Raw genomic sequence first — 24,596 nt, 5'->3', positions numbered from 1 at the left:
AAAATACTACCATTTCAACATGAAATCAATATAAGAAAAATTGTTGAGATATTTTATATAGGTTATAACAAGGCCTCAAAAACCATCAGGGTAGCTTACATATGTAGCACATTTCAATTTGGAAAGTGAAATTTGCATTGAAAATATCTGATCTGCACTTAGACTCATAAAATATACAGTTGACGAAGCAGACTCACATGGCCAAGTGATTCTAAACATACTTAAATGCTTCCTAATAACGGAATCAAGTTTTTAAATCTGCATTTTAATAAAAATTAAACATAAAATATTCAGTGTCTCAGCTATGATGGAAACACTTCAAGTGCGGATCAGCAAACTGTGCGAGTGTAGCCAGACTGGCCAGTGCAGGCTACACAGCTGCAGCTCAAACAGCACAGCTGCAGGTCAAACAGGCCAGTCTCTCTGCGTACGGGAACAGTCTGAGCAAGCAGGAGACGGGGGAAACGGGCACTACCCTCATGAGAACAAAGGACCCACAACAGGAATCCTGCACTCACCCCCTGCCAAAGACACCAACAGCCCCACGACGCAGCCTCAGAAAAGGGAGGAGCATTCAAGAACTTAGAAAAGCACCTCTGGAAAATGCTCACTTTAAAACTTTGCATACAACTTTACATTTTAATTACGAAGTTGTTAACATCCATTTTCTTGTTTATTCTTAATTAACTGTGAAAGTAAACACAGCTTTTATTCTTACTCCTATAGTTATTGTGTTGTAAGTTCACCTATGCGAACAAGCTGTTGCAACTGAAATTTTCTTTTTTTTTTTTTTTTTTTTGAGACGGAGTCTTGCTCTGTCGCCCAGGCTGGAGTGCAGTGGCGCGATCTCTGCTCACTGCAAGCTCCGCCCCCCGGGTTCATGCCATTCTCCTGCCTCAGCCTCTCCGAGTAGCTGGGACTACAGGCGCCCGCCACCACGCCCGGCTAATTTTTTGTATTTTTAGTAGAGACGGGGTTTCACCGTGGTCTCGATCTCCTGACCTCGTGATCCGCCCGCCTCAGCCTCCCAAAGTGCTGGGATTACAAGCCTGAGCCACCGCGCCCGGCTGCAACTGAAATTTTCTGAGAACAAATTCCAAGCTCTTTCCGTTAACACAAACTATATGAAGTTTAGTTCTTTAATTTCCATTGGTTAAAGACCAGAATGTGTGAAACATGCATTATCAGATTAGAAAAACAAAACAAGCATCGGAAAAATGTTTTTCAAAATAGCATTTACTAAAATCTATGATAGAAACTAGCTCTAAAACTTCCTGTTTCAAAATTTCACTGTGTGTCCACTAAGTTCGTTTTTCTGGCTGTGGACAGCAGGCCCACCCCACGCCGCAGGCCCACCCCACGCCACAGACCCACCACTGTCCCATGAACAGGCCAGCTGAGAGCTGCGGCCACTGCCCAGGGCTCCCTGCTCTGTGCTCGGCTGCCTGATCCAACCTGCCAGTGCTTTGCTTTCTCTATATGTAGAAACTAAAACCAGGAGCCCAAGTTTACAAAAAGCAGATTTTTATTAAATACAGGTAGAAATGTGTTTCATTTTCTAATAAATCTCTTCCAGAAATCACCTTGCTTTTTCGCCCCTCTTGAGTGATCATTTTTTACACAACGCTGTCTGACCATTTTGGCTTCTGCCAAGGTTAGCTTCTGTTCACAGGCTGAGTGTGACTTCTTCCAATCTCCTCCTAGTCTGGCCTTCCAAAACAATGCTCACCATTCTTTCACACTGACTTTAGTTTTGAAAAGAAAAGTTACCTTACAAAGTAGTATGTATAACTCTGTAATATGTAAAGTGAGGCAATGATAGAACCAGTTTTAAAAATAACCTTCCTATGATGATTTTCATTTGCATCCACCTGCTTATTACTAAGAATCTTTTTACATGTTTACTGCACACCCCGATTTCTCTTCTGTGAAAAACTTTTGAGTATCATCATACCCTCCAACTTCTCCTCTCACCTATATTGAAAAGGACCTGCTCTTTATCCTAAAATTTACATTAGGTAATTTTCAGAACATTCCTTCAATCACCAAACAAATTTTTGAGATCCTTGTGCTAGATTTCACTGTCTTAATAAGAAAACCAATAATCACCCATTAAAATACAATACAGGCCAGGTACAGTGGCTCACGCCTGCAATCCCAACACTTTCAGAGGCCAAGGCAGGTGGATCACCTGAGGTCAGGAGTTTCAGACCAGCCTGACAAATATGGTGAAACCCCATCTCTACTAAAAACACAAAAATCAGCCAGGTGTGGTTGCAGATGCCTGTAGTCCCAGCTACTTGGGAGGCTGAGGCATGAGAATTGCTTGAACCCAGGAGGCGGTGGTTGCAGTGAGCCAAGGTCGTGACACTGCACTCCAGCCTGGGCAATAGAGCGAGACTCCGTCTCAACAACAACAACAAAAAAATTAGTAAGTAAATAAATAGCCTGGGCGTGGTGGCTCATGCCTGTAATCCCAACAACTTGGGAGGCTGAGGCAGGTGGATCACCTGAGGTCGGGAGTTCAAGACCAGCTGACCAAGATAAAGAAACCCCGTCTCTACTAAAACTACAAAATTAGCCGGGCATAGTGGCACACGCCTGTAATCCCAGCTGAGGTAGGAGAATCACTTGAACCTGGGAGGCGGAAGTTCTGGTGAACCGAGATCGTGCCATTGCACTCCAGCCTGGGCAACAAGAGCGAAACTCTATCTCAAAAAAAAACAAAAGTAAATAAATAAAATACAGTACAATACAGCTACTACGATTTACCTACGAAGCTGTTGTATGAGCTGAACAAGAGGCAAACACTGTTTGCCAGAAGACTCACAGATCCCTGTATTAATAAGGTCTTTATCCAATGTAGTCCTGTTTCTATGAAATGTTGAGGCATTCGCTTCCTGTTCATCAAGTTCTTTTTCCTTCTGTGCTTCTTTTTTGGCTTCAATGTCCTGTAATTCATAAACAGAAATTGTTTACAAGTGATCTCATTAGCAGGGGTGAAGGCACACAGGCTGGCTGAGCCCTGACCCCAATGCCAAGCTATCCCAGCCTCTGTGTGCTAATGCACACACCTACCCACAGGCCCTCACCTGCCCTGTTGGAAACCCCAACTCAGTTGTGCAGATTCAAACGGTGTCTTCTTTTTACAGATCCAAGGTCCAGGCTGCCTCTGCTGATGCTTTCCAGCCTCCTTCTGTGAAGTCCCTAAAATCCTTAACCCTGCTGCTGGCTCTCACAAAACCCAACGTGATCTGCCCCACACACGCAGCATCCAGCTGCTTTGGAAGGACAAGAAGAAGCTGGAATTCTCACACACACTGGTTCAAATGTAAATGGCAAAGCCACTTGGGGAAACTATGAACACACACTGACCCCAGGACCTAACAAATTCCACTCCAAGTGTTTACCCAAAGGAAGAACATATGTTCACTAAAGTAGTTGTACACAGCACAATCGTGGCAGCTCTACACAGCCAAAAACCAGAAAGCCTGGGTGCTGTGGCTCACGCTTGTAATCCCAACACTTTGGGAGGCCAGGATGGGGGGATCACTTGAGCCCAGGAGTTCGAGACCAGCTTGTGCAACACAGTGAAACCTTGTCTCTACAAAAAAATTAAAAAACTAGCCGGGCATCGTGACATGGCTGTGGTCCCTGCAACACAGAAGCCTGAGGTGGGAGGATCATTGGAGCCTATGAGGACAAGGCTGCAGTGAGCCAACATCAGGTCACTGCATCCAGCCTGGGTGACAGAGCAAGTCCTTTTCTCAAAAAAAGAAAACAAAAACCAAAAGCAAATAAACGTCCTTCAATAGGAGAATGAACTGCAAACGATGCTCTGGAACCTTTGCAGCAGGGCAAAAGTGGGGCGCTGCTGCCCTGGGCGGAATGGAATGCTCATTGTCAGTATCCTGTGCCCCGCTGTCCCACAGCTGAAGCAACAACAGGATGGCAGACAACATTTGGCTAAAGGAGAAAAGATATTTATTCCTAGTGAAACCAGATTAACTTTTTTTTTGTCATGGTTAAACAAAAGTAAAAGCAAACAACTAGGTGGAAGTGAACAAATACTTGAGATTTGAAAGGAAACTAAAGTAAAGCCATGGTAATTAAATCACTGAATTAACACCGAGATTTTAGCACAAGACATCGCCTTCTGCTGATAGGAAAGACCAGTTAAGAAGCTCAAAGAGCACGTTTACGTGAAAGATCTAGGATCTTAAATTCATGGAATAAAAATAATTAAATGAGGAAAAGTGAAAGAAAAAAAAAAAAAATAACAGTTCCCAGGCTAGAAAACTGAGCATAAAAAAGGAAGTGAAGAGGCCGGGCGCGGTGGCTCACGCTTGTAATCCCAGCACTTTGGGAGGCCGAGGCGGGCGGATCACAAGGTCAGGAGATCGAGACCACGGTGAAACCCCGTCTCTACTAAAAATACAAAAAAATTAGCCGGGCGTGGTGGCGGGCGCCTGTAGTCCCAGCTACTCGGAGAGGCTGAGACAGGAGAATGGCGTGAACCCGGGAGGCGGAGCTTGCAGTGAGCCGAGACTGCGCCACTGCACTCCAGCCTGGGTGACAGAGCGAGACTCCGTCTCCAAAAAAAAAAAAAAAAAAAAAAAAGGAAGTGAAGAAAAGATAAAGAGTGGGCGAGCTCTGGGACCTAGTTCTCTGTACAGAGCACCACATGTGCTGCAGTCACACGATTCAGTGAAATGCACACAATGCAACAGGTATTCGACACAGAGGCGCTTCCCCAAAGCGTTCCCGGTCTGCACCAGCCCTCACCTCAGCGTGCCTCTCTGCACAGCCAGCTCCAGCAGGATGGCCAGGGCCAAGTGCTGGTCCTGCAGGGGGATGCTTCTGGCCCTTTGGTGCTTGGCGTTCCGTGAATATCCCTGAAATGAAGCAGTGGATGCAGGAACAAAGCGACCTCCAGAAAGACAGCATGCTTACAATCACACTAACACGTTTACTACACGCTCCCTCCCAAGGAAGGCTGTATTTTTAATATTCAGAATCAAGTTTCTGAGACTTGCTATTCAAATTTATTCACAGATTTTTCAAGTATACAATTAGCTTACAGAAATATACTTTATTTAAATTATTCATTCAGATACTATATTACAGTAGATGACAGACTCCAAGTGTGTGAAGCATAAAGTAATTTATCTCATTATCCAAAACATAAGTAGAAGAATATGTAGCTATCTTTTCCACTTTCAATGACATGTAAGACTATACCAGTATCAACATTATCCTACAGAATTAGAGAACCAATTGCTAAAACCACCTGAGCATCTGGATGCAAAATGTCTACACTAATTTCTATCTCTGATCAAAGATTACCTGGTTGCTTGTCCCATACCCAGCTGTCCAGAATTGACTTGGCCCTATACACAGGTGCAGGAGTTTCTTCATCTTTTTTCTCTTTGTCATTCAGACCTTCTTTCTTTGTTCCACTTGGTTCGACACTATCATCTGCAGAATTAAAAATGTTTTAATCTGTAGCCGCTTTTCAGAATGCCATACCATTAGTCAGTCTCTGCAAATGTCCCTCCCTGAAAAGTTACAACACACACCATTAACTGTATGTTTGACAACTTAAAAATAAAATGTATCAATCATACCTGTAACAGATCCAGTATAATTTTCATAAACAAACCAATATATCAGCCGGGAGTGGTGGCTCATGCCTGTAATCCCAGCACTCTGGGAAGCCAAGGTGGGTGGATCACGAGGTCAGAAGATCGAGACCATCCTGGCTAACACGGTGAAACCCCGTTTCTACTAAAAATACAAAAAATTGGCCAGGTATGATGGTGGACACCTGTAGTCCCAGCTACTCGGGAGGCTGAGGCAGGACAATGGCGTGAACCCAGGAGGCAGAGCTTGCAGTGAGCTGAGATCACGCCACTGCACTCCAGCCTGGGTGACAGAGCGAGACTCCGTCTGAAAAAAAAAAAAAAAAGACCAATTTATCAAATTATTTAAAGAATGTCTTCCAAAATGGTATTTCATTAACTTCCTAGCAAATTTCACAACTCAGAAACTTAAGTCTTTGACAGTTACCTACTTCAATTTCACACCAGTTGCTTTTATCCAGTGAGTCCCAATGCTTGTGTATCCATGGGAAAAGGGAGGGTGTAGAACAGGAGTATGATTCAAAAATCTTTTAACTCTTTACAAGGCCCTACTCCACTGCCAACTGGGAAGCACTGCTATGCAGGGGCACTGTCACTGATAGCATAATTCAAGAGCACTGGGACACAAAGGAAAAGCTGAGAAAAATGACTTTAGGCCACTGACAATGTAAAGTTTCAGTCAAAAACAACTGTCATAAAACTCCTTACATAGTAAGCGAAGAGAAGAGACAACTAACTTTAACCTTGAAGTGTAAGCACGTTCCATCATAGAGGGCTGTGACTGAATGTCTAAACAACATAATTAGAAAAATGTATTTCAGTGGGTGAAAGACATGATATCCCATCCAGATTACAAATAATGAGTATCTAAAAATCTCGAAGGAAACAGTTCCTCTGTTTACAACATTTCTGACACCAAACGCATGGACTTTTGCACCAAACGATTCTCCAGTTCTCTGCGACACCCAGCTGTGTGTCCCACAGTGCAATTCAATTCTGAAACTAACTACCTAGAATTAGCACAGACCCCACAGGTTAATAACAGGAGAGAAAAGGTGAATGCTGAAAAAAATATCCAAAGAACTAATGGCTGAAAACTTCCTAAGTTCAGCAAATGACATAAACCTGGGCAGACTGAAGAATCTGCACAAAGCCCACAAAGGATAAATCCAAAGGAAGCCATGACAAGGCACATCATAATCAACTGCTAAACACTAAGGACAAAACCTTTTGAAAAGTGCTACACAAAGTAGATATAGAAGAATGTGTTGTGTGGCCTGAAATTAAGGCTAAATATTATGTGCTGCCTTGACGTTGGTAAAATCCAGAAGGCCTCAAATAGCCTAACCACAAGTCTCTCCCGAGCTCTGCTCCCACGGATAAGATCCCAAAGCCAAACAACCTCCTTATCGTGGAGACCCGACTCCAGCCTGCTCATCTCTGCTGGCCCAGAGTTATTCAAACAAGCCAATCACATCTTCCTGTGGGAAGCAAGGTCATCTCACCCTCCTGTTACTATAAAATGTGCCTCCCACAGCCCCTAGTGGTTCACTCTGTTCCCAAGTGCAGCCCCCGTGTGGCATGCAGTGTCCCCCACCCCCAGGGCTGTGAGCATGTGTGACTAATAAACTGCTATTTCATCTGTCTAGTGTCGGTGTCCTATGTTCAGCCATCCCATATCCCTGGGGCAGGAATCTTCTAGGGTTATAAACAGAACTTTAGGCCGGGCACGGTGGCTCACGCTTGTAATCCCAGCACTTTGGGAGGCCGAGGCGGGCGGATCACGAGGTCAGGAGATCGAGACCACGGTGAAACCCCGTCTCTACTAAAAATACAAAAAATTAGCCGGGCGTGGTGGCGGGCGCCTGTAGTCCCAGCTACTCGGAGAGGCTGAGGCAGGAGAATGGCGTGAACCTGGGAGGCGGAGCTTGCAGTGAGCCGAGATCGCGCCACTGCACTCCAGCCTGGGCGACAGAGCGAGACTCCGTCTCAAAAAAAAAAAAAAAAAAAAACCAAAAAAACAGAACTTTAATCAACCTCTCCTTGGTTATTTTACTGGTTCCATGATACAGCTTTTTCTGTGCAAAAGATCTGAACAGAAACTTCACAGAGGATACAAGAGTGGCAAACAAGAACATGATATTCAGCATCGTTGGCCATTTCAGAAGTGTAAATTAAAACTACAATGAGATCCCACTAGACTTGTTAGAATGGCTCAACTAAAAAACACTGATAACACCAAGTGCTAACAAAGACACAGAGCAACAGAAACGTGACAGTTTGCCAGTGGGAATGCAAACTAAAGCAGCCACTTCGGAAAACAGTTCAGCACATGACCCAACTTTCACACCGCTAGATCTTTACCTAGGGAAATGGAAAATATATTCATCAAATCTGTACAGAAATCTCACAGCAGGATCACAATTGGGAAAGAAAAATGGAAACAACCACAAGGTCCTATGGAAACAACGACAAGCAGAATGGATAAACACCATGTGGTACATCCAAATGATGAAATACTAATCAGCAATAAAAACAACTATTAGTACACAGAGCAGCAGATAAATCTCAAACATAACTAGGAGTAAATGAAGATGGTTTCAAAATGTTACTTAAAGTATGGTTCCACTTACATGACATTCTCAAAAAGAATACCCTATACTGATGGAGAACAGATCAGTGGTTGCCACGGTACGAGGCCAGGGAACATGTGATAAAAAGGAGCACAAGGGAGCTTTTGGGGTGATGAAACTTCTCCATCCTGATGATGATGGGGGTTACGTGAATCTACAAAGGTCAAAATTTACTGAACTAGATACCACAATAAAATAAATTGCATATAAGTTTTTTAATAAAAAAAAGTGTTGGCTGGGTGCAGTGGCTCACACCTGTAATCCTAGCACTTTGGGAGGCTGAGGCGGGCAGATCACAAGGTCAGGAGTTCGAGACCAGCCTGGCCAACATGGTTAAACCCTGTCTCTACTAAAAATACAAAAATTAGCCAGGTTTGGTGGCACACACCTATAATCCCAGCTACTTGGGAGGCTGAGGCAGGAGAATGGCTTGGACCTGGAAGGTGGAGGTTGCAGTGAGCCAAAATCACGCCACTGCACTCCAGCCTGGACCACCAAGTGAGACTTCATCTCAAAAGAAAAAAAAAAAAAAAAAAAAAAAATCTAGGTCCAGGGAGGACAGCTGGAATACAGTCTGCTGAATCATGTCAGAGCAGAGAGCTGGGTCTGGAGGGCTGGAGTAGGGTATGGCCCCACTCTAGGAAGGAACTAGGAAACGCATCCTGGGTGAAGCAAGAGCGGAGTCCCATTCTGCAACAGGTGAGCATTTATCCCGATCTGAGAAACTACATGCAAATTTGTAAGTCTCAGCCTCTTATTTTCCTGAACAACATGGAAAATGAGAGAACAAACAATTCAGAAGGTTAAGACATGAAATACATTTAATTCAGAAATCATACATAGAAAGGTAGGAAATGAATGGGGGAAAAAAGCAGCTAATGGAAAGTGAAAATGGGCCAGATGCAGTGGCTCATGCCTGTAATCCCACCACGTTGGGAGGCCGAGGCAGGCGGATCACTTGAGGTCAGGAGTTTGAGACCAGGCTGGCCAACATGGTCAAACCACGTCTCTACTAAAAATACAAAAATTGGCCTGGCATGGTGGCAGCCACCTGTAATCCGAGCAGCTAGAGAGGCTGAGGCAGGAGAATTGCTTGAACCTGGGAGGCAGAGGTTGCAGTGAGCTGGCATCTTGCCACTGGACTCCAGCACGTGCAACAGAGCAAGACTCCGTCTCAAAAAAAACAAAACAAAAACAGTGAAAATAACCTAACGTGTGCTATACAAAGCATCTGGCCTAACAACAATACATTACCCTTGTAAATCTTTACAAACAACCTTGAAGGAGGCAGGCTTTGTTGTCTCCAGTTTACCAAGGTAGATACCTCGGGTCACAGAATACAGAGTAGAACCCAGCCAAGAACACAGCTCAGGTGACAACACAGGTGCCGGCTCTAGATGCCAGACTCTGCCCTATGTGTGTGTGTGTGTGGTCACTAACCACAGCCCACTGGCCAAACCCAGCCCACAGCCTCTTTGTGTATGGTCTGAACGCAGAGAAAGTATTTTACTTTTGTTGTTCTTTTGAGACAGAGTCTTGGCTCACCACAACCTCTGCCTCCCAGGTTCAAGCGATTCTCCCAAGTTCAAGTGATTCTCGTGCCTCAGCCTCTGAGGAGCTGGGATTACAGGCGTGCATCACCATGCCCGGCTAATTTTTTGTTTTTAGTAGAGATGGGGTTTCACCATGTTGTCCTGGCTAATCTCGAACTCCTGACCTCAGGTGATCGCCTGCCACGGTCTCCAAAAGTGCTGGGATTACAGGTGTGAGCCACCGCGCCCGGCCATCGTATCTTATATTTTTTAATGATTGAAAAACAATCAAAAGAAAAACAGTATTTTGTGACTTGCAAACATTCTGTGAACTTCATCTTTTGGTGTCCATAAATAAAGTTTACAGAATGAACGTCCCCTGCCCGCTGACATACTATTGTCTGTGGCTACTTTGGCACTGCAGCTGCAAGGTCCCATGGCTATGACAGAGACCATAGGGTCCATTGAGACCTTAAAGTATTTACTACCTGGCCCTTTAGAGAAAGTAGGCCACCCCTACCCTACATCTGGATATAAATTTTACACATTAAAAAACTGCAAAATTCTTAATTTTAAACTCAGTACACTGCAACACTGCTCATCTCCCTTCTTCAAGATGAAAAGCATCGACAGTCACCAGGAAGCAGACAAGAACCCTAAGTACACCTCAAGTGTTATTTTCAGGAGCATAAATTACAACACTTTACAACAGCAAAAGCAGGATGAAGTCACTGGAGGCCATGAAAACAACCAAGAGTAATTAGCAGCACCAGCTCAAAGAGCACACCACATCAGCTTCAAAGTTGTCTACTCTTCCTTTCACTACTGTAGAGTTCAAAGTACACATAGAGAAAATAGAACACATACTGACCAAACACGTTTCTTATAGAATGCTGGAGAGAAGGGAAGCGAGACCTCCCACTGGCCAGGTGTGGTGGCTCATGCCTGTAATCCCAGCACTTTGAGAGGCTAATGTGGGAGGATCACTTGAGGTCAGGAGTTCGACAGCAGCCTGGCCAACATAGTGACACCCCATCTCTACTAAAAATGTGGCTCACGCCTGTAATCCCAGCACTTTGGGAGGCCGAGGCAGGTGGATCACGAGGTCAGGAGTTCGAGACCAGCCTGACCAACATGGTGAAACCTGGTCTCTACTAAAAATTCAAAAATTAGCCAGGCGTGCTGGCATGCACCTGTAATCCCGGCTACTCAGGAGGCTGAGGCAGAGGATCGCTTGAACCTGAAAGGCGGAGGCTAGTGGTGGCGGGCACCTGTAATGCCAGCTATTTGGGAGGCTGAGGCAGGAGAACTGCTTGAACCCGGGAGGCAGAGGTTGCAGTGAGCCAAGATGACACCACTGCACTCCAGCCTGGGCAACAGAGCAAGACCCTGTAACGGAAAATAAAATAAAATATTCGTAGTCTTAATAATGGAAAATAAAAACATTTACTGAACGCCAAAACATCTCCCTAACAACCCCAATCAGTTGGGATCTACGTAAAGAACAATTATGCTCTGCTTTCCAACCATGATTTTTAAAAGAACAAAGGACAAAAAAATTCATCAAATGTGGTCCGGGCACAGTGGCTCACACCTGTAATCCCAGCACTTTGGGAGACCATGGTGGGTGGATCATGAGGTCAGGAGTTCAAGACCAGCCTGGCCAATATGGTAAAACTCCGTCTCTACTAAAAATACAAAAATTAGCTGGCAGTGGTGGAGGGCGCCTGTAATCCTAGCTACTCAGGAGGCTAAGGCAGAGAACTGCTTGAACCCAGAAGGTGGACATTGCAGTGAGCCAAGATCATGCCACTGCACTCCAGCCTGAGCGACAGAGCAAGACTCCCTCTCGAGAGGAAAAAAACAAAAAAAAATTCATGAAATATAATAAATAAAATATATACTTTGGATTTTTCCATGTACTTAGTTTTTCTTAGAGCATTTTTTAGAATTATTGTTTCACAAAAAATACTTTGGGAAACGTTTTAATTTATTAACAAATACTGGAGGGCTAGGAAGAAGAGATGAAAACTTTTCAAAATATACAGAATGAATTACTGATACGTGCAAAAAAAAAAAAAAAAAAAGGGTTGCTGACTCCTGTCATGAAAGGCACTGTCATATGGACACTCTTAGCCTCAGCATCCGGATGTCCAGAAAGGGAAAATTTCAAGTCAGAGAGAATTCAATATATACCATGTATTTGGAAGCTTCAGCCCTTAAGATGCCAACATTATGACCTCAGTTTCAACACAATTGTCCTTAGTCCTCGTATTGGTACAAATACAAAACGAACAGCTCAACTGAACTAACTCTTGTCTCTCCAGAAACAAACACAAAACCTCATAAAAAGAGTGAGTTTCTATAGACCATAATTACTGCAACTTACTTCTCCAATTTTCCCCTCCACAGTTAACTAAACAGCTCAAAAACTAACAGTAACAAACAACAGTCACCATGATATGGTTACGAGTGTGGCAGATTTCTTAACTAGTAATAATAGGAAAAAAATTTTGCCTATTAATAAATCTCAAGTTTCGGCCAGGCGCGGTGGCTCACGCTTGTAATCCCAGCACTTTGGGAGGCCGAGGCGGGCGGATCACGAGGTCAGGAGCTCGAGACCATGGTGAAACCCCGTCTCTACTAAAAACACAAAAAATTAGCCGGGCGTGGTGGCGGGCGCCTGTAGTCCCAGCTACTCGGAGAGGCTGAGGCAGGAGAATGGCGTGAACCCGGGAGGCGGAGCCTGCAGTGAGCAGAGATCGCGCCACTGCACTCCAGCCTGGGTGACAGAGCGAAACTCCGTCTCAAAAATAAAAAATAAAAATAAAATAAACTAAAACAAATCTCAAGTTTCGTGCACTTGCAAGAAACTAATTAAAAGGCAGCCGCGCACAATCTACAAAAACAGCCATAAAGACTGTCACATTTTAAGTTACAGGAAATAAACCTGCTCCTCTAACTCAGCAAGATACAACTGACTTCCCCTTACATACCCTAAAAGAAGCCTTACACGAGAAATTAAAACATGGGAGCAGAAACACACCAACAAAAACACATGCCAAACCCCACCTGTATATCTGTTTTCAACCATTTGGAGTCAAGGCGAGCCTGGGCAGCCAAACAGAAAGATTCAGAGGGCATCTTTTCTCCAGCTTCCTCCCAGGTCTCAGGCCTGCAAGTAAACATACATGTTGAAGACCTAACGCTTTTTAATAGTTTACAAAGACACTCCCGAAAGGTTTAATGCAGAAAAAAAAAGACAGACAGAGAACAGAAAGATGGGAGAGAAGAGCTGGGGGACGGGAGTAAAGTGGAGAGAGGGAAAGAGGGAAGAGATGGAGGGAGAGGGAGGTGGGGAAGGGAAAGCCTTTTTCCAAGGTAGGCAGGGTATGCCGGGTTTCTGCACCATGCTGGCGAGACCTTGAGAATGGACGGTCACAGGAAGCCAAATCACAATGTCATCCCCCTGCCTTCAAATCCAAAAGGTACACACACACACACGACAGAAGCTCATTTTTTTGTTCGTTTTGTTTGAGACAGTCTCGCTCTGTCGCCCAGGCTGGAGTGCAGTGGCGCGATCTCGGCTCATTGCAAGCTCCGCCTCCCGGGTTGACGCCATTCTCCTGCCTCAGCCTCCCTAGTAGCTGGGAGTACCGGGGCTCGCCACCACGTCCGGCTAATTTTTTTTTCTGTTTTTAGTAGAGACGGGGTTTCACCGTGTTAGCCAGGATGATCTCGATCTCCTGACCTCCTGATCCGCCCGTCTCGGCCTCCCAAACTGCTGGGATTACAGGCTGAGTCACCGCACCCGGCCAGGAAGCCCATCGTTTTAACGACAAATGACAGCAGCATGAAACTGCCGCTTTACCCCACAGCAGGGCGCGCGTGCGTTGAATAAATTACTCGAAAAATCGCCTGCAGAAAAACCCACAACCACCACCACTTAAAGAGGGAGAGGCCCAAGGCTACGCCGCTGGCGGTCCGCGCAAGCCCCGGTGCGGCCGCGGCGCCCACGCCCGCCTCCCACGCTCGGCCGCACGCCAACCCCGCACCCGCACCCGCACCCGCACCGCCTCCGCCGCCGGCCTCCCCGGTGCTGCAGGCCAGGACCTGACATGTAGGGCCCCGGCTGCCTCGCCCCGCCCCGCCGGCCGGCGGACACAGCCTCCCAGCAGCCCGTGGCTCAGCCAGCGCCAGCGATCCCGGCGTCTCCGGCTGCCCGAAGGGCGGGCCGACGCGGGACTACCGCCCCGTCCCCCGCTTTGGGCCAATCGCAAGGCGGCTCCGCAGGCGCAGCCACTGGGGAAGAGGGAGCCCTTCCCCGCCTCTCCCGACTCTCCCGCTTCCTGCAATCCAGTTTATCTTCCTACTTGGAGCGCCCTGGCTGCTGCCAGGGCCAACCTCAGGCGCCGGAAGGCGGGATTTCTGCGGCACGCATGCACACCGGCACTCTCAGGGGAGTCAGTTTCTCACCACCTGAATTATTTGAACTTGGCACCACTAAAAGTGGAGCAATCAGGTACAGAGTGCCTCCAGACCTGCTGCAATAGAAATCACTGACACCATCTTTTTTTTTTTTTTTTTGAGACAGTCTCATTGCGTCGCCGAGACTGGAGTGCAGTGGCATGATATCTGCTCACTGCAACCTCCACCTCCCGGGTTTAGGTGCCTCAGCCTTACGAGTAGCTGGGATTACAGGCATCTGCCACCACACCCGGCTAATTTTTGTATTTTTAGTAGAGACGGGGTTTCATCATGTTGGCCAGGCTGGTCACAAACTCCTCACCTCTGGTGATCTGCTCGCCTCAGCCTCCCAAAGTTCTGGGATTACAGGTGTGAGTCACCATGCCTGGCCTATTTCATATTTTAAATATTAAAAAGTAGAACCTGGCCAGGTGTGGTGGCTCACACCTGTAGTCCTAGCACTTTAGGAGGCTGCAGTGAGAGGATTGCTTGAGCCCAGGAGTTCAAGACCAGCCTGGGCAACATAGCAAGACCCTGTCTATTCAAAAAATAAAATTAGCCAGGTGAGGTGGCACGTGCCTGTGGTCCCACCTACTCGGGAGGCTGAGGCAGGAGAATCTCTTGAACCCGGGAGGTGGAGGTTGCAGTGAGCCGAGATCGTGTCACTGCACTCCAGCCTGGGAGACAGAGCCAGACTTTTCTCAAAAAAAAAAAATAATAATAATCATAATAAGCGGCTGGGCGCGGTGGCTCACGCCTGTAATCCCAGCACTTTGGGAGGCTGAGGTGGGTGGATCACGAGGTCAGACCATCCTGGCTAACATGGTGAAACCCTGTCTCTACTAAAAATAGAAAAAATTAGCCAGGTGTGATGGCATGCGCCTGTAGTCCCAGCTATTCAGGAGGCTGAGACAGGAGAATCGCGTGAACCCAGAAGGCTGAGGTTGCAGTGAGCCGAGATTGCGTCACTGTACTCCAGCCTGGGCGACAAAGTGAGACTCCATCTCAAAAAAAATAAAATAAAATAAAATAAAAATTAAAAAATAGTAATAATAAGCTTGGGCAGTAGACGGGCCCCCCCTGCGCAGTGGCCACCTGTGGAGTGACATGGCTATTGGCTCCCTGGCAGCCAGCTTCTGGGTCAGGCATCTTCGTTGGTGACTGCCCTTTCAGCTCTCCTGGTGTGGCCATGAGTGGTGTGGCACTGCCATGACCCATCATCTTGTCTTGAAGATGCATCCTGACTTACATCCACACTTGCACACTGAAGAATGCAATATCGTGATTAACTTGCTAAAGGAATATCACATAAATCACAGCATTCGAAAATTTTTTGGTCATTGCAATGATCTTGATCAGGCAATGAGAAAATAAATGCTTGAAAAATGAGTACATGGAAAAGAGGACCAAGAGCAGAGAGTATGGCAATTTGATGCAAGAGACTTTTTTTTGAGATAGAGTCTTTTTTTTTTTTTTTTGAGATGGAGTCTCGCTCTGTCGCCCAGGCTGGAGTACATTGGCGCGATCTCTGCTCACTGCAAGCTCTGCCTCCCAGGTTCACGCCATTCTCCTGCCTCAGCCTCCCATGTAGCTCGGACTACAGGCGTGTGCCACCACACCCAGCTAATTTTTGTATTTTTAGTAGTGACAGGGTTTCACTGTGTTGGCCATGGCCAGGATTGTCTCGATTTCTTGACCTTGTGATCTGCATGCCTCAGCCTCCCAAAGTGCTGGGATTAGAGGTGTGAGCCACCATGCCCGGCCGCAAAAGAGACTTTTTAATTCTCCAGAGGAATCTGAAAAATAAATTGCATTTTCACTGGATGCCTTGGCTGAGAGAAGACTGAAAGACTATAGGTTGGGCCAGGCACCATGACTCACGCCTGTAATCCCAACACTTTGGGAGGCCGAGGCAGATGGATCACCTGAGGTCAGGAGTTCGAGACCAGCCTGAGCAATATGATGAAACGCTGTCTTTACTAAAAATACAAAAATTAGAAAGACGTGGTGGTGTGGGCCTGTAATCCCAGCTGGGAGGCTGAGGTAGGAGAATCTTTTGAATCTGGGAGGCAGAGGTTGCAGTGAGCCAAGATCGCGCCATTGCACTCTAGCCTAGGCAACAGAGTGAGACTGTCTCAAAAAAAAAAAAAAGAAAAAGAAAAAGAAAAGAAGACTCTGGGTTGATACCTGAAAGAATCCTATCTTATTTGCTCTCCAGAATTATTCTAATGGAAAGTGACTCATGAGAAATTGAACCATGGAGAAATATGAACATTTCTGATTCTGAATATTTGTTGGGCAGTCTTTAGTACCATTTTTCCTCCACCAACAAACGTGACTTCACCATGTTTCTTCTCTTTGCCTACAAGTTAACATCTCAGTAACTAATCTCCCTGAATAAAGGAATATGCTAAGTTAAAATAAAATAATTTATTTAAAAAATTTGTTTAAATAGGCCGGGCACAGTGGCTCACGCCTATAATCCCAACACTTTGGGGGGCCGAGGTGGGTGAATCACGAGGTCAGGAGATTGAAACGATCCTGGCTAATACGGTGAAACCCTCTCTCTACTAAAAATACAAAATTAACCGGGCGTGGTGGCAGGCGCCTGTAATCCCAGCTACTCTCCTAGCCTCAAGCAATCCACTGTGCTAGGCCATCCAAAGTCCTGTGATCACAAGCATCAGCCACCACACCCGGCCAATCTATTCCTTTCTGATTAATAAATTAGGCCTGGCATCGTGGCTCATGCCTGCAATCCCAGCACCTGGGGAGGCTGAGGCGGGCAGACTACCTGAGGTCGGGAGTTGGAGACCAGCCCCACAAACATGGAGAAACCCCGTCTGCACAAAAAAAAAAAAAGAAAAAGAAAAAGAAAAGAATTACAAAATGAGCCGGGCATGGTGGCTCATGCCTGCAATCCCAGCCACTCGGGAAGCTGAGGCAGGAGAACCACCCAAACCCGGGAGGTGGAGGCCGTGGTGAGCCGAGACCATGCCACTGCACTCCAGCCTGGGCAACAAGAGCGAAACTCCGTCTCAAAAAAAAGAAAGAGACCAGGTTTCACCATGTTGCCCAGGTTTGGTCTGGAACTCCTAGGCTCAAGCGACCCTCCACGCTCGGCCGTCCAAGTCCTGGGATCAGAAGTGGAGCCACCACGCCAGGCCGATCACACCTGTAATCCCAGCACTTTGGGAGGCTGAGGTGGGTGGATCACCTGACGTCAGGAGTTGGAGACCAGCCTGGCCAATGTGATGAAACACCGTCTCTAATAAAAATACAAAAAAATTAGCCGGGTGTGGCAGTGGACGCCTGTAATCCCAGCTACCCAGGAGGCTGAGGCAGGAGAATTGCTTGAACCAGGGAGGCAGAGGTTGCAGTGAGCCAAGACAGTGCCACTGCACTCCAGCCTGGGTGACAGGGTGAGACTCCATCTCAAAACAAAAAATTAAATAAATAAAATAAATTGGGCCATGCACGCTGGCTCATGCCTGCAATCCCAGCACCTCCAGAGGCCAAGGCAGGTGGATAACCTGAGTACGGGAGTTTGAGACCAGCCTGAACAACAGGGAGAAACCCCGTCTGTATAAAAAAAAAAAAAAAAAAAAATTAGCCTGGCATGGTGGCGGGCGCCTGCAGTCTCAGGTACTCGGGAGGCTGAGGCAGGAGAATGGCGTGAACCCGTGAGCTTGCAGTGAGCCGAGATCGCGCCACTGCACTCCAGCCTGGGCGACAGCGAGACTCCGTCTCAAAAAAAAAAAAAAAAAAAAAAGAATAACAATCTTTCCACGCACTTTTCACGCGGACTTCAGAGTGGGAACGCCTCTTTTCTGAGGACCCCGCCCCCAACCCTGCTGCTGAGCAGACAGATACACCAGCGGGCAAAAGGGACGGGTCCCGCCCTCATGGTTCTTCAAGCAGTAAGACTCAGCTGATTTCATCAACAGCTGCGATTTCAACAGGAGGAGGGCCATGTCGTGACCCTCAAGTCCCCCAAGTCAGGATGGTACGTCAACCCCAGGCCACCTGCAGCCTTACCTGCTCTGAGTCTGTGACCGCCAGGCAGTGCTGGGCCCCGACGGCCCCATGCACGATCTTCTTCCCTTTCAGTCCTTCCACCACCTGCGGTTTCCACACGTGCACGTGAGAGCCGTGGCCCAATCTGAAGTAATCGCCCTTTCCCCTGAGAGAAGACCAATGGTGGAGTGTTACAATACGGTTATGGTCTGATAACAAGAAAACACTCATTGTCTCACATCTTTCACAGCCAGCTCAATGACATCACACACAGCACCCAAGGTCTTCGAACTTAGATTCAAAATCATACACCATTAATTCAAATTAACTTATTTAATTTGAATTAAGTCAGCTGGGAAAAACCATAATACCTTAATACATGTTTTACAATATTTAAGTTACTGTTGTAGGTTTTCATATACAGAGACTGAAAATAAGACACACTACTGCAAACACCTATCCAAAGTCCTATCTGGTATACATCTTTCTCAAAGTGGCAATGTTGGCCAGTTGCGGTGGTTCATGCCTGTAATCTCGGCACTTTGGGAGGCCGAGGCAGGTGGATCACGAGGTCAGAGACAGAGACCATCCTGGCTAACACGGTGAAACCCCATCTCTACTAAAAATACAAAAAAAATTAGCCGGGTATGGTGGCAGGTGCCTATAGTCCCAGCTACTCGGGAGGCTGAGGCAGGAGAATGGCGTGAACCCGGGAGGCGGAGCTTGCAGTGAGCTGAGATTGTGCCACCGCATTCCAGCCTGGGCTATAGAGCGAGACTCCGTCTCAAATAAATAAATAAATAAATAAATAAATAGTACCAATGTTATGACCAGAGGCAGCAAGGCCTGACACACCATCCAAGGCCAGTCCGGACACCTGCTCTTTTGTACATTAATATAATAAGCTTTTACAAGAAATACATGTTAACTTTTTCAGGATCAAAGGATTCAGAAGGCTATTTTGCTCTCATTTTATCCTTAGGCTTCAGCAGAAGAAACCCTTCCTATAAATCTCGCCCAAACAGGAAAGGTAAGTGGCCTAAAATTTTTCTAGTATCTTCAAAATGACCCAGTTACAATAGGAAATTTCTTCTTCTACTATTGTCACTCATCCCAACTCAATATCCTTTAAAGGACAAAGATGCATGCATAAGTAAAAATATGACAGGTCACAATCACGCCGGGGTGGTCCTGGGGCAAGGCCCAGGTTCCCTGCATGCGCCTGCACAAGCACACACGCTGTGACAGGGAGGACGTTTATGTACCATGTCCACACCACTCCAGACTTGGTGAGCGCCAGTAGGAGCTGAGCTCCACACTCAATCTGGCACACCCCCTGTCCATTTAGCCTCTCAATGTTCTGGGGAATGTTACAGCCTTCACTTCCGCCCCGGCCCAATTTTCCAAAGTCACCATCACCCCAGGAAAATGCCAAACCTAGGTTTAAAAATAGGGAAGGGAAGGGAAGGGAGAGAAGAAAGGAAAGAGAAAGCAAGCCCAATCTCCTTCCAAAATGTCATGAGAATCTTGAGCACATATGGTCCTTGGCATGACCACATGACCTGCAGAGCCCCTGTTATAGAACTCATTTTTATATTTTCCTTAATATAACAGTTAATATAGTATGTCATTTTTGTTAATAGTGTCTTTTTGTCATTTTACTTTTTAAAAGATTTTATTGAAATATACAGGAAAGTGCATCTATCATAAGTGTGCAAATTGATGAATTCTAAAATCTTTATTGTACCTGTTTAGCACCTAGATTGACGCTGAACATAACTAACAACCAGAAATCTCCTTGTACTCCTTTCCTGTAACTACCCCTGCTCCCGATCAAATCACTCTCTTCTAACAGCATAACTTTGTGTGACTAGCTTTTTTAATGTAAAAGAATGAAATCTACAGCATGTATTCATTTGCATCTGGCTTCTGCCACCCAACATTATATTCGTGGGATTCATTTGTACAGTTGCATATTAGTTTGCAGATCCCTCACTCTTGTTTCTATATGGTATTATATTGCATAAATGTACCACACTTTATCCAACCTACTGTTAAATATTTGTGCATTTTCTACTTCGGGGCGATTTCAAATAGTGCTGCTATGAACATTCTTGTAAATGTCTTTTGGTGAACATATGCAACACAGATATGCGTTGTTGTTGGTTCTCAGGAGTGGCATTCTTGGGTCATAAACAATGCATGTGTTCAGGTTTAGTATAGTATAATGCCAAACAGGTTTCCAAAGTGTCTGTGCCACTTTACATACCCGCCATTATTGAGAAAGTTCTATTTGCTCCACATTGTCACCAATACTTGATATTTTCCGTTTTTTTTCTTTTAAACCGTACCAGTAGGTGTGCAGTGATATTGCAATGTGGTTTTAATTTGCATCTTCCTTGTGACAAATTAACCTTGATTACTGTAAGCCACTTGGAAATGTGATTAGAATTCATATAAAGATATAGTAGCAAAACGCATACTAGGTTACTTTCATACCTGGAAAGTTTAGATAGAATGATTTCTATGTAAGCTTTTACAGTGTAGTCTGAGTCCATAAATATTGATTACAAAAAACACATCTGTAGGTGAGTTACAATACTTCACTTATAATTCCAAGTTCATGTTGTGTTAGCTCAATATTTTTCAAATATATTTTTGCATGCAATTTTCACCTTCTTTCTGAGTAGTTTCAGATATTTTGTATGGCTCCAGCACAGTCAATTAGGTTGCCATTGTTTGGAAGCACACATCCATGTATCTGCACCATGATGATATGACACGCCCATACCCCCCATTTCGCATTTTGTCAGAAGTGCATAGTTATCACTGACTAGCTTTGCCAATAGAAATGTACTCCCAATTTCCCATGGCCTTATCCTGAATAATCTCTCAACTGAAGCATAACAGGTTTTGAATTCTGTTAGAATAGTTGTTTTTACTATCTTTTAATTTTATTAAAATTTCAAAGTTACTTAATACTTTTATTTCAAAAGTGAAACAAAGCTTTTCCTCTCCCTTACCCACATGATAGCCTAACGGGGGGGAAAGCATTGGCCCCAGGCCAAAACCATAAACGCTTTCAATTAACTAATAATAATTGCTGGCATGTTGCCATTAAATATCCTTGTCTCATTATCTCTGGTTGCTTTATCAAAGCCATAGGTCACTAAAGCCCACTTTTGAGACAAAGACTATTTCTCCCCAAAAGTCAAGGGAAATATAAAAAATGAAATTAGTGATTAAGGATAGAAGTCAATTAATACAATCATTTTATCTTAATTATTTCAAGTCCAATTTTTTTCCTCCAGCAAACCTGAAAATACACTATCCTCCAGCTATCAGAATTATATTGAGATCTACTCACATTTATGATGATGTTCAGAGATTCATCATTGGGAAGGAAAATGCACACGCTGCGGCGGTCTTGCATGACTCTGTTGTGGAAATTCAACTTGTTCATTGTGTTTTGGGCTCTCTGGGTGGTCAGGTCAGGGCTCTGGGTCCTTGGCAATTCCTCAGGTTCCCAGCACTCCAAAGCCAAGCTCACCTCCTCATCACACGCCCTGCAGGAGAAGCATCAGGGTGTTCGACTACGTGGGTTTCATAGCTGTGGAAAAGCCAAAGGGGAGACTCCTGAAGAAAGGCAGTGAAGCCTGTGAAGAGCGGGTCAGGAAGGTGAGCACAGCACTGCTACTCCTGTGGGCACAGGGACAGCATGTCTCCAGCCAGCGCCACCTTGTCTAATACATGGGAACTCACTGAAATTCATTCCGTATTTTGCCCACAAAGTTTTAAAGCTTTCATCCACAGTCAGGAATTAAACTTATACCAATGAGAGCCCCACACATTCAAGGATGTACTAAGCACTACAGGCCTCACAGAAACAGAGATCCTGTCTTGGAGTTTTCAGTTCCACATGGGAGATAAAGGGTTTTGAACATGAAATGACAAAAACAACAGCAAGAAGAAAATTCTCATCCTTTTTCATTACTATCAAACTCAAATAAATGTCTTGGCTCTTACATTACATTCATTCTTCAACCATTGTGGTCTGTCTTCCACTTCCTTCACTTCACCAACATGGCTCTGCCAAAGGAAGCCCATGATCTCTAGGCCATCACTTTAATTGATCTCTCTGCGACATTGATCCTGGTTGTCAAGCCCTCCTTACAACATTCTTCTCTCTTAGTTTTTATAGCTCTGTCTCTCCTGCTTCTTTAACCTGATAATGCATACTTGATTTTTCCATTTATTATTTCATAAACCAATTAATACACAGATAAAACAAGACTGTGTATACCAAACCATGTTTGTATAGAAAAAATGGATTTTGGATGCTTCTCATATGTACTTAGTTCTATTCAACATATTAATTGTATTGTTTAATTTATCAGGTTTTTGACATAGAGAATTTTGTTTGAAAGTAATAAAAATTTTATCTCCAATTTTCAATAATTACACCCATTATTTCTGTTTTATGTCTCATTGCATTGGTGAGATCTTGCAGAATAATTTTAAAACAGTAGTGGGTATTTTCTACTTTTAATGGGTATGTCTAGTATTTCATATACTCTTGCTGATAGAACACTATTCAACCAAGACATGTCAAGACTAGTTGTCTCTCAAACCATTAGTATTTATATTATTCCTTTCCAGCTACATTTGTAGGATGTAAAAGAACATTTCCAGGAATATGGAACTGTTTTACTAGGTGAAGAGTATATATAACCATACAATTTTCACAGAAAAATACATTAATACATAAATCAAAGCATAAATGAAATAGAATCTTCGCCAATTTGCTTAAGGTTAAATGTATAACTTTTATCAGCAGGAGGGTACAGAATATATTCTTAGATACTTGGCACATTTAGAAAATATAATATAGTATTCTTTTTAAAGAATAAATAGGCCGGGCGCGGTGGCTCACGCCTGTAATCCCAGCACTTTGGGAGGCCGAGGCAGGCGGATCACGAGGTCAGGAGATCAAGACCATCCTGGCTAACACATTGAAACCCCGTCTCTGGTAAAAATACAATAAATTAGCCGGGTGTGGTGGCGGGCGCCTGTAGTCCCAGCTACTCAGGAAGCTGAGGCAGGAGAATGGCGTAAACCCGGGAGGCGGAGCTTGCAGTGAGCCGAGATCCCGCCACTGCACTCCAGTCTGGGCAACAGAGCAAGACTCCATCTAAAAAAAAAAAAAAAAAATTCTGTTCGGCTTAAACCAGATATTTAACTTCAGGTAAATTATTGAAAAGAACCAAAACAATGTCAAATAACTATCTGCAGTAGAAAATACGCTAGGCAATATCTGGTCATAGTTTTTAATCTTGAGTAATTGAAATGTGATTTTTTTTCTTCTAATCAAACAAAGCAAAAGAGATTCTTCAAGTGCTGTGAATATACTCACACTAAGTGTAAGAAAAAAATGAGAGCCTAACCTTTTGCATATTTACACTATTTGGAGCTGTTTTGCTATTTAATGAAACAACTGTATGGCTTTCATAATATGTGATACTTAGGTATGATAGTATGAAAAAATTCTGTTTAGAGATACTGTGATTAATGTTTTTACTTATATGTTAATTCATATATTGAAAGAAAAATGTATGAGGTTTCTATTATGTGCAAGATACCAGATAAATTTCTGCACTTAGCATATAGTTATAACTTTTCAGCTAGTGGGAGAGACTTCTAATACAGGGGATTTTTTTTTTCTTTTGAGACGGAGTCTTGCTTTGTCCCCCAGGCTGGAGTGCAGTGGCGCGATCTCGGCTCCCCGCGGCCTCCACCTCCCAGGTTTGGGTTGTTCTCCTGCCTCAGCCTCCCAAGTGGCTGGGATTGCAGGCGGGAGCAACCATGCCCGGCTAATTTTGTATTATTATTATTATTATTATTGTTATTATTATTATTATTGGTACAGACGAGATTTCTCCCTGTTGGTTAGGCTGGTCTCAAACTCCCGAGCTCAGGTTATCTGCCCTGCTTGGCCTCCCGGGGTGCTGGGATTGCAGGCATAAGCCACCGCCCCGACTCAATTTATTAATCAGAAAGGAATAGATTGGCCTGGCGTGGTGGCTCACGCTTGTGATCCCAGGACTTTGGTCACTGAGTGTGGTGGATCGCTTAGCCTAGGAGTTACAGACCAGCCTGGGGAACATGGTGAAACACGGTCGCTTTTTTTTTTTTTTTTTTTGAGGCGGAGATTCGCTCTTGTTGCCCAGGCTGGAGTGCAGTCGCACAGTCTGGGATCCCCGTGGCCTCCACCTCCGGGTTTGGATTGTTCTCCTGCCTCAGCCTCC

General features: G+C 44.9%; 2 protein-coding genes across 3 annotated transcripts; one reads left to right on the top strand and one right to left on the bottom strand.

Annotated features, from left to right (window-relative positions):
- Window positions 1–1,507: 1,507 nt before the first annotated feature.
- LOC129472656 (uncharacterized) lies at window positions 1,508–21,792 on the bottom strand. Of its 2 annotated transcripts, XR_008654009.2 has the most exons (6): window positions 13,921–14,038; window positions 12,880–12,982; window positions 6,380–6,431; window positions 5,347–5,478; window positions 4,786–4,895; window positions 1,508–2,951 (listed from the first exon to the last, which is right to left on the bottom strand). XR_008654009.2 is itself a non-coding variant. In XM_063631250.1 (5 exons), the coding sequence occupies exons 1-5, from the start codon at window positions 21,752–21,754 to the stop codon at window positions 2,769–2,771; spliced, it is 666 nt and encodes a 221-aa protein (XP_063487320.1). In that variant the 5' UTR covers window positions 21,755–21,792; the 3' UTR covers window positions 1,508–2,768. The 2 variants fall into 2 exon arrangements, 1 of the variants encoding a protein (XP_063487320.1); XM_063631250.1 differs by lacking the exons at window positions 6,380–6,431; window positions 12,880–12,982; window positions 13,921–14,038 and adding exons at window positions 18,313–18,457; window positions 21,659–21,792.
- On the top strand, window positions 15,457–16,081 carry LOC129472659 (COX assembly mitochondrial protein 2 homolog). Its single transcript, XM_055262548.2, is given in 3 exon segments — window positions 15,457–15,645; window positions 15,647–15,693; window positions 16,024–16,081. Coding segments are annotated over 3 exon segments (267 nt in total). The 5' UTR covers window positions 15,457–15,483.
- Window positions 21,793–24,596: the final 2,804 nt, after the last annotated feature.

The sequence above is a fragment of the Symphalangus syndactylus genome, chromosome 22 (genome assembly GCF_028878055.3).
Source record: "Symphalangus syndactylus isolate Jambi chromosome 22, NHGRI_mSymSyn1-v2.1_pri, whole genome shotgun sequence".
Classification (NCBI taxonomy): Eukaryota; Metazoa; Chordata; class Mammalia; order Primates; family Hylobatidae; genus Symphalangus; species Symphalangus syndactylus.
The sequence above is the reverse complement of the archived record's forward strand: the minus strand, read 5'-3'. Positions and strand labels throughout refer to the sequence as shown.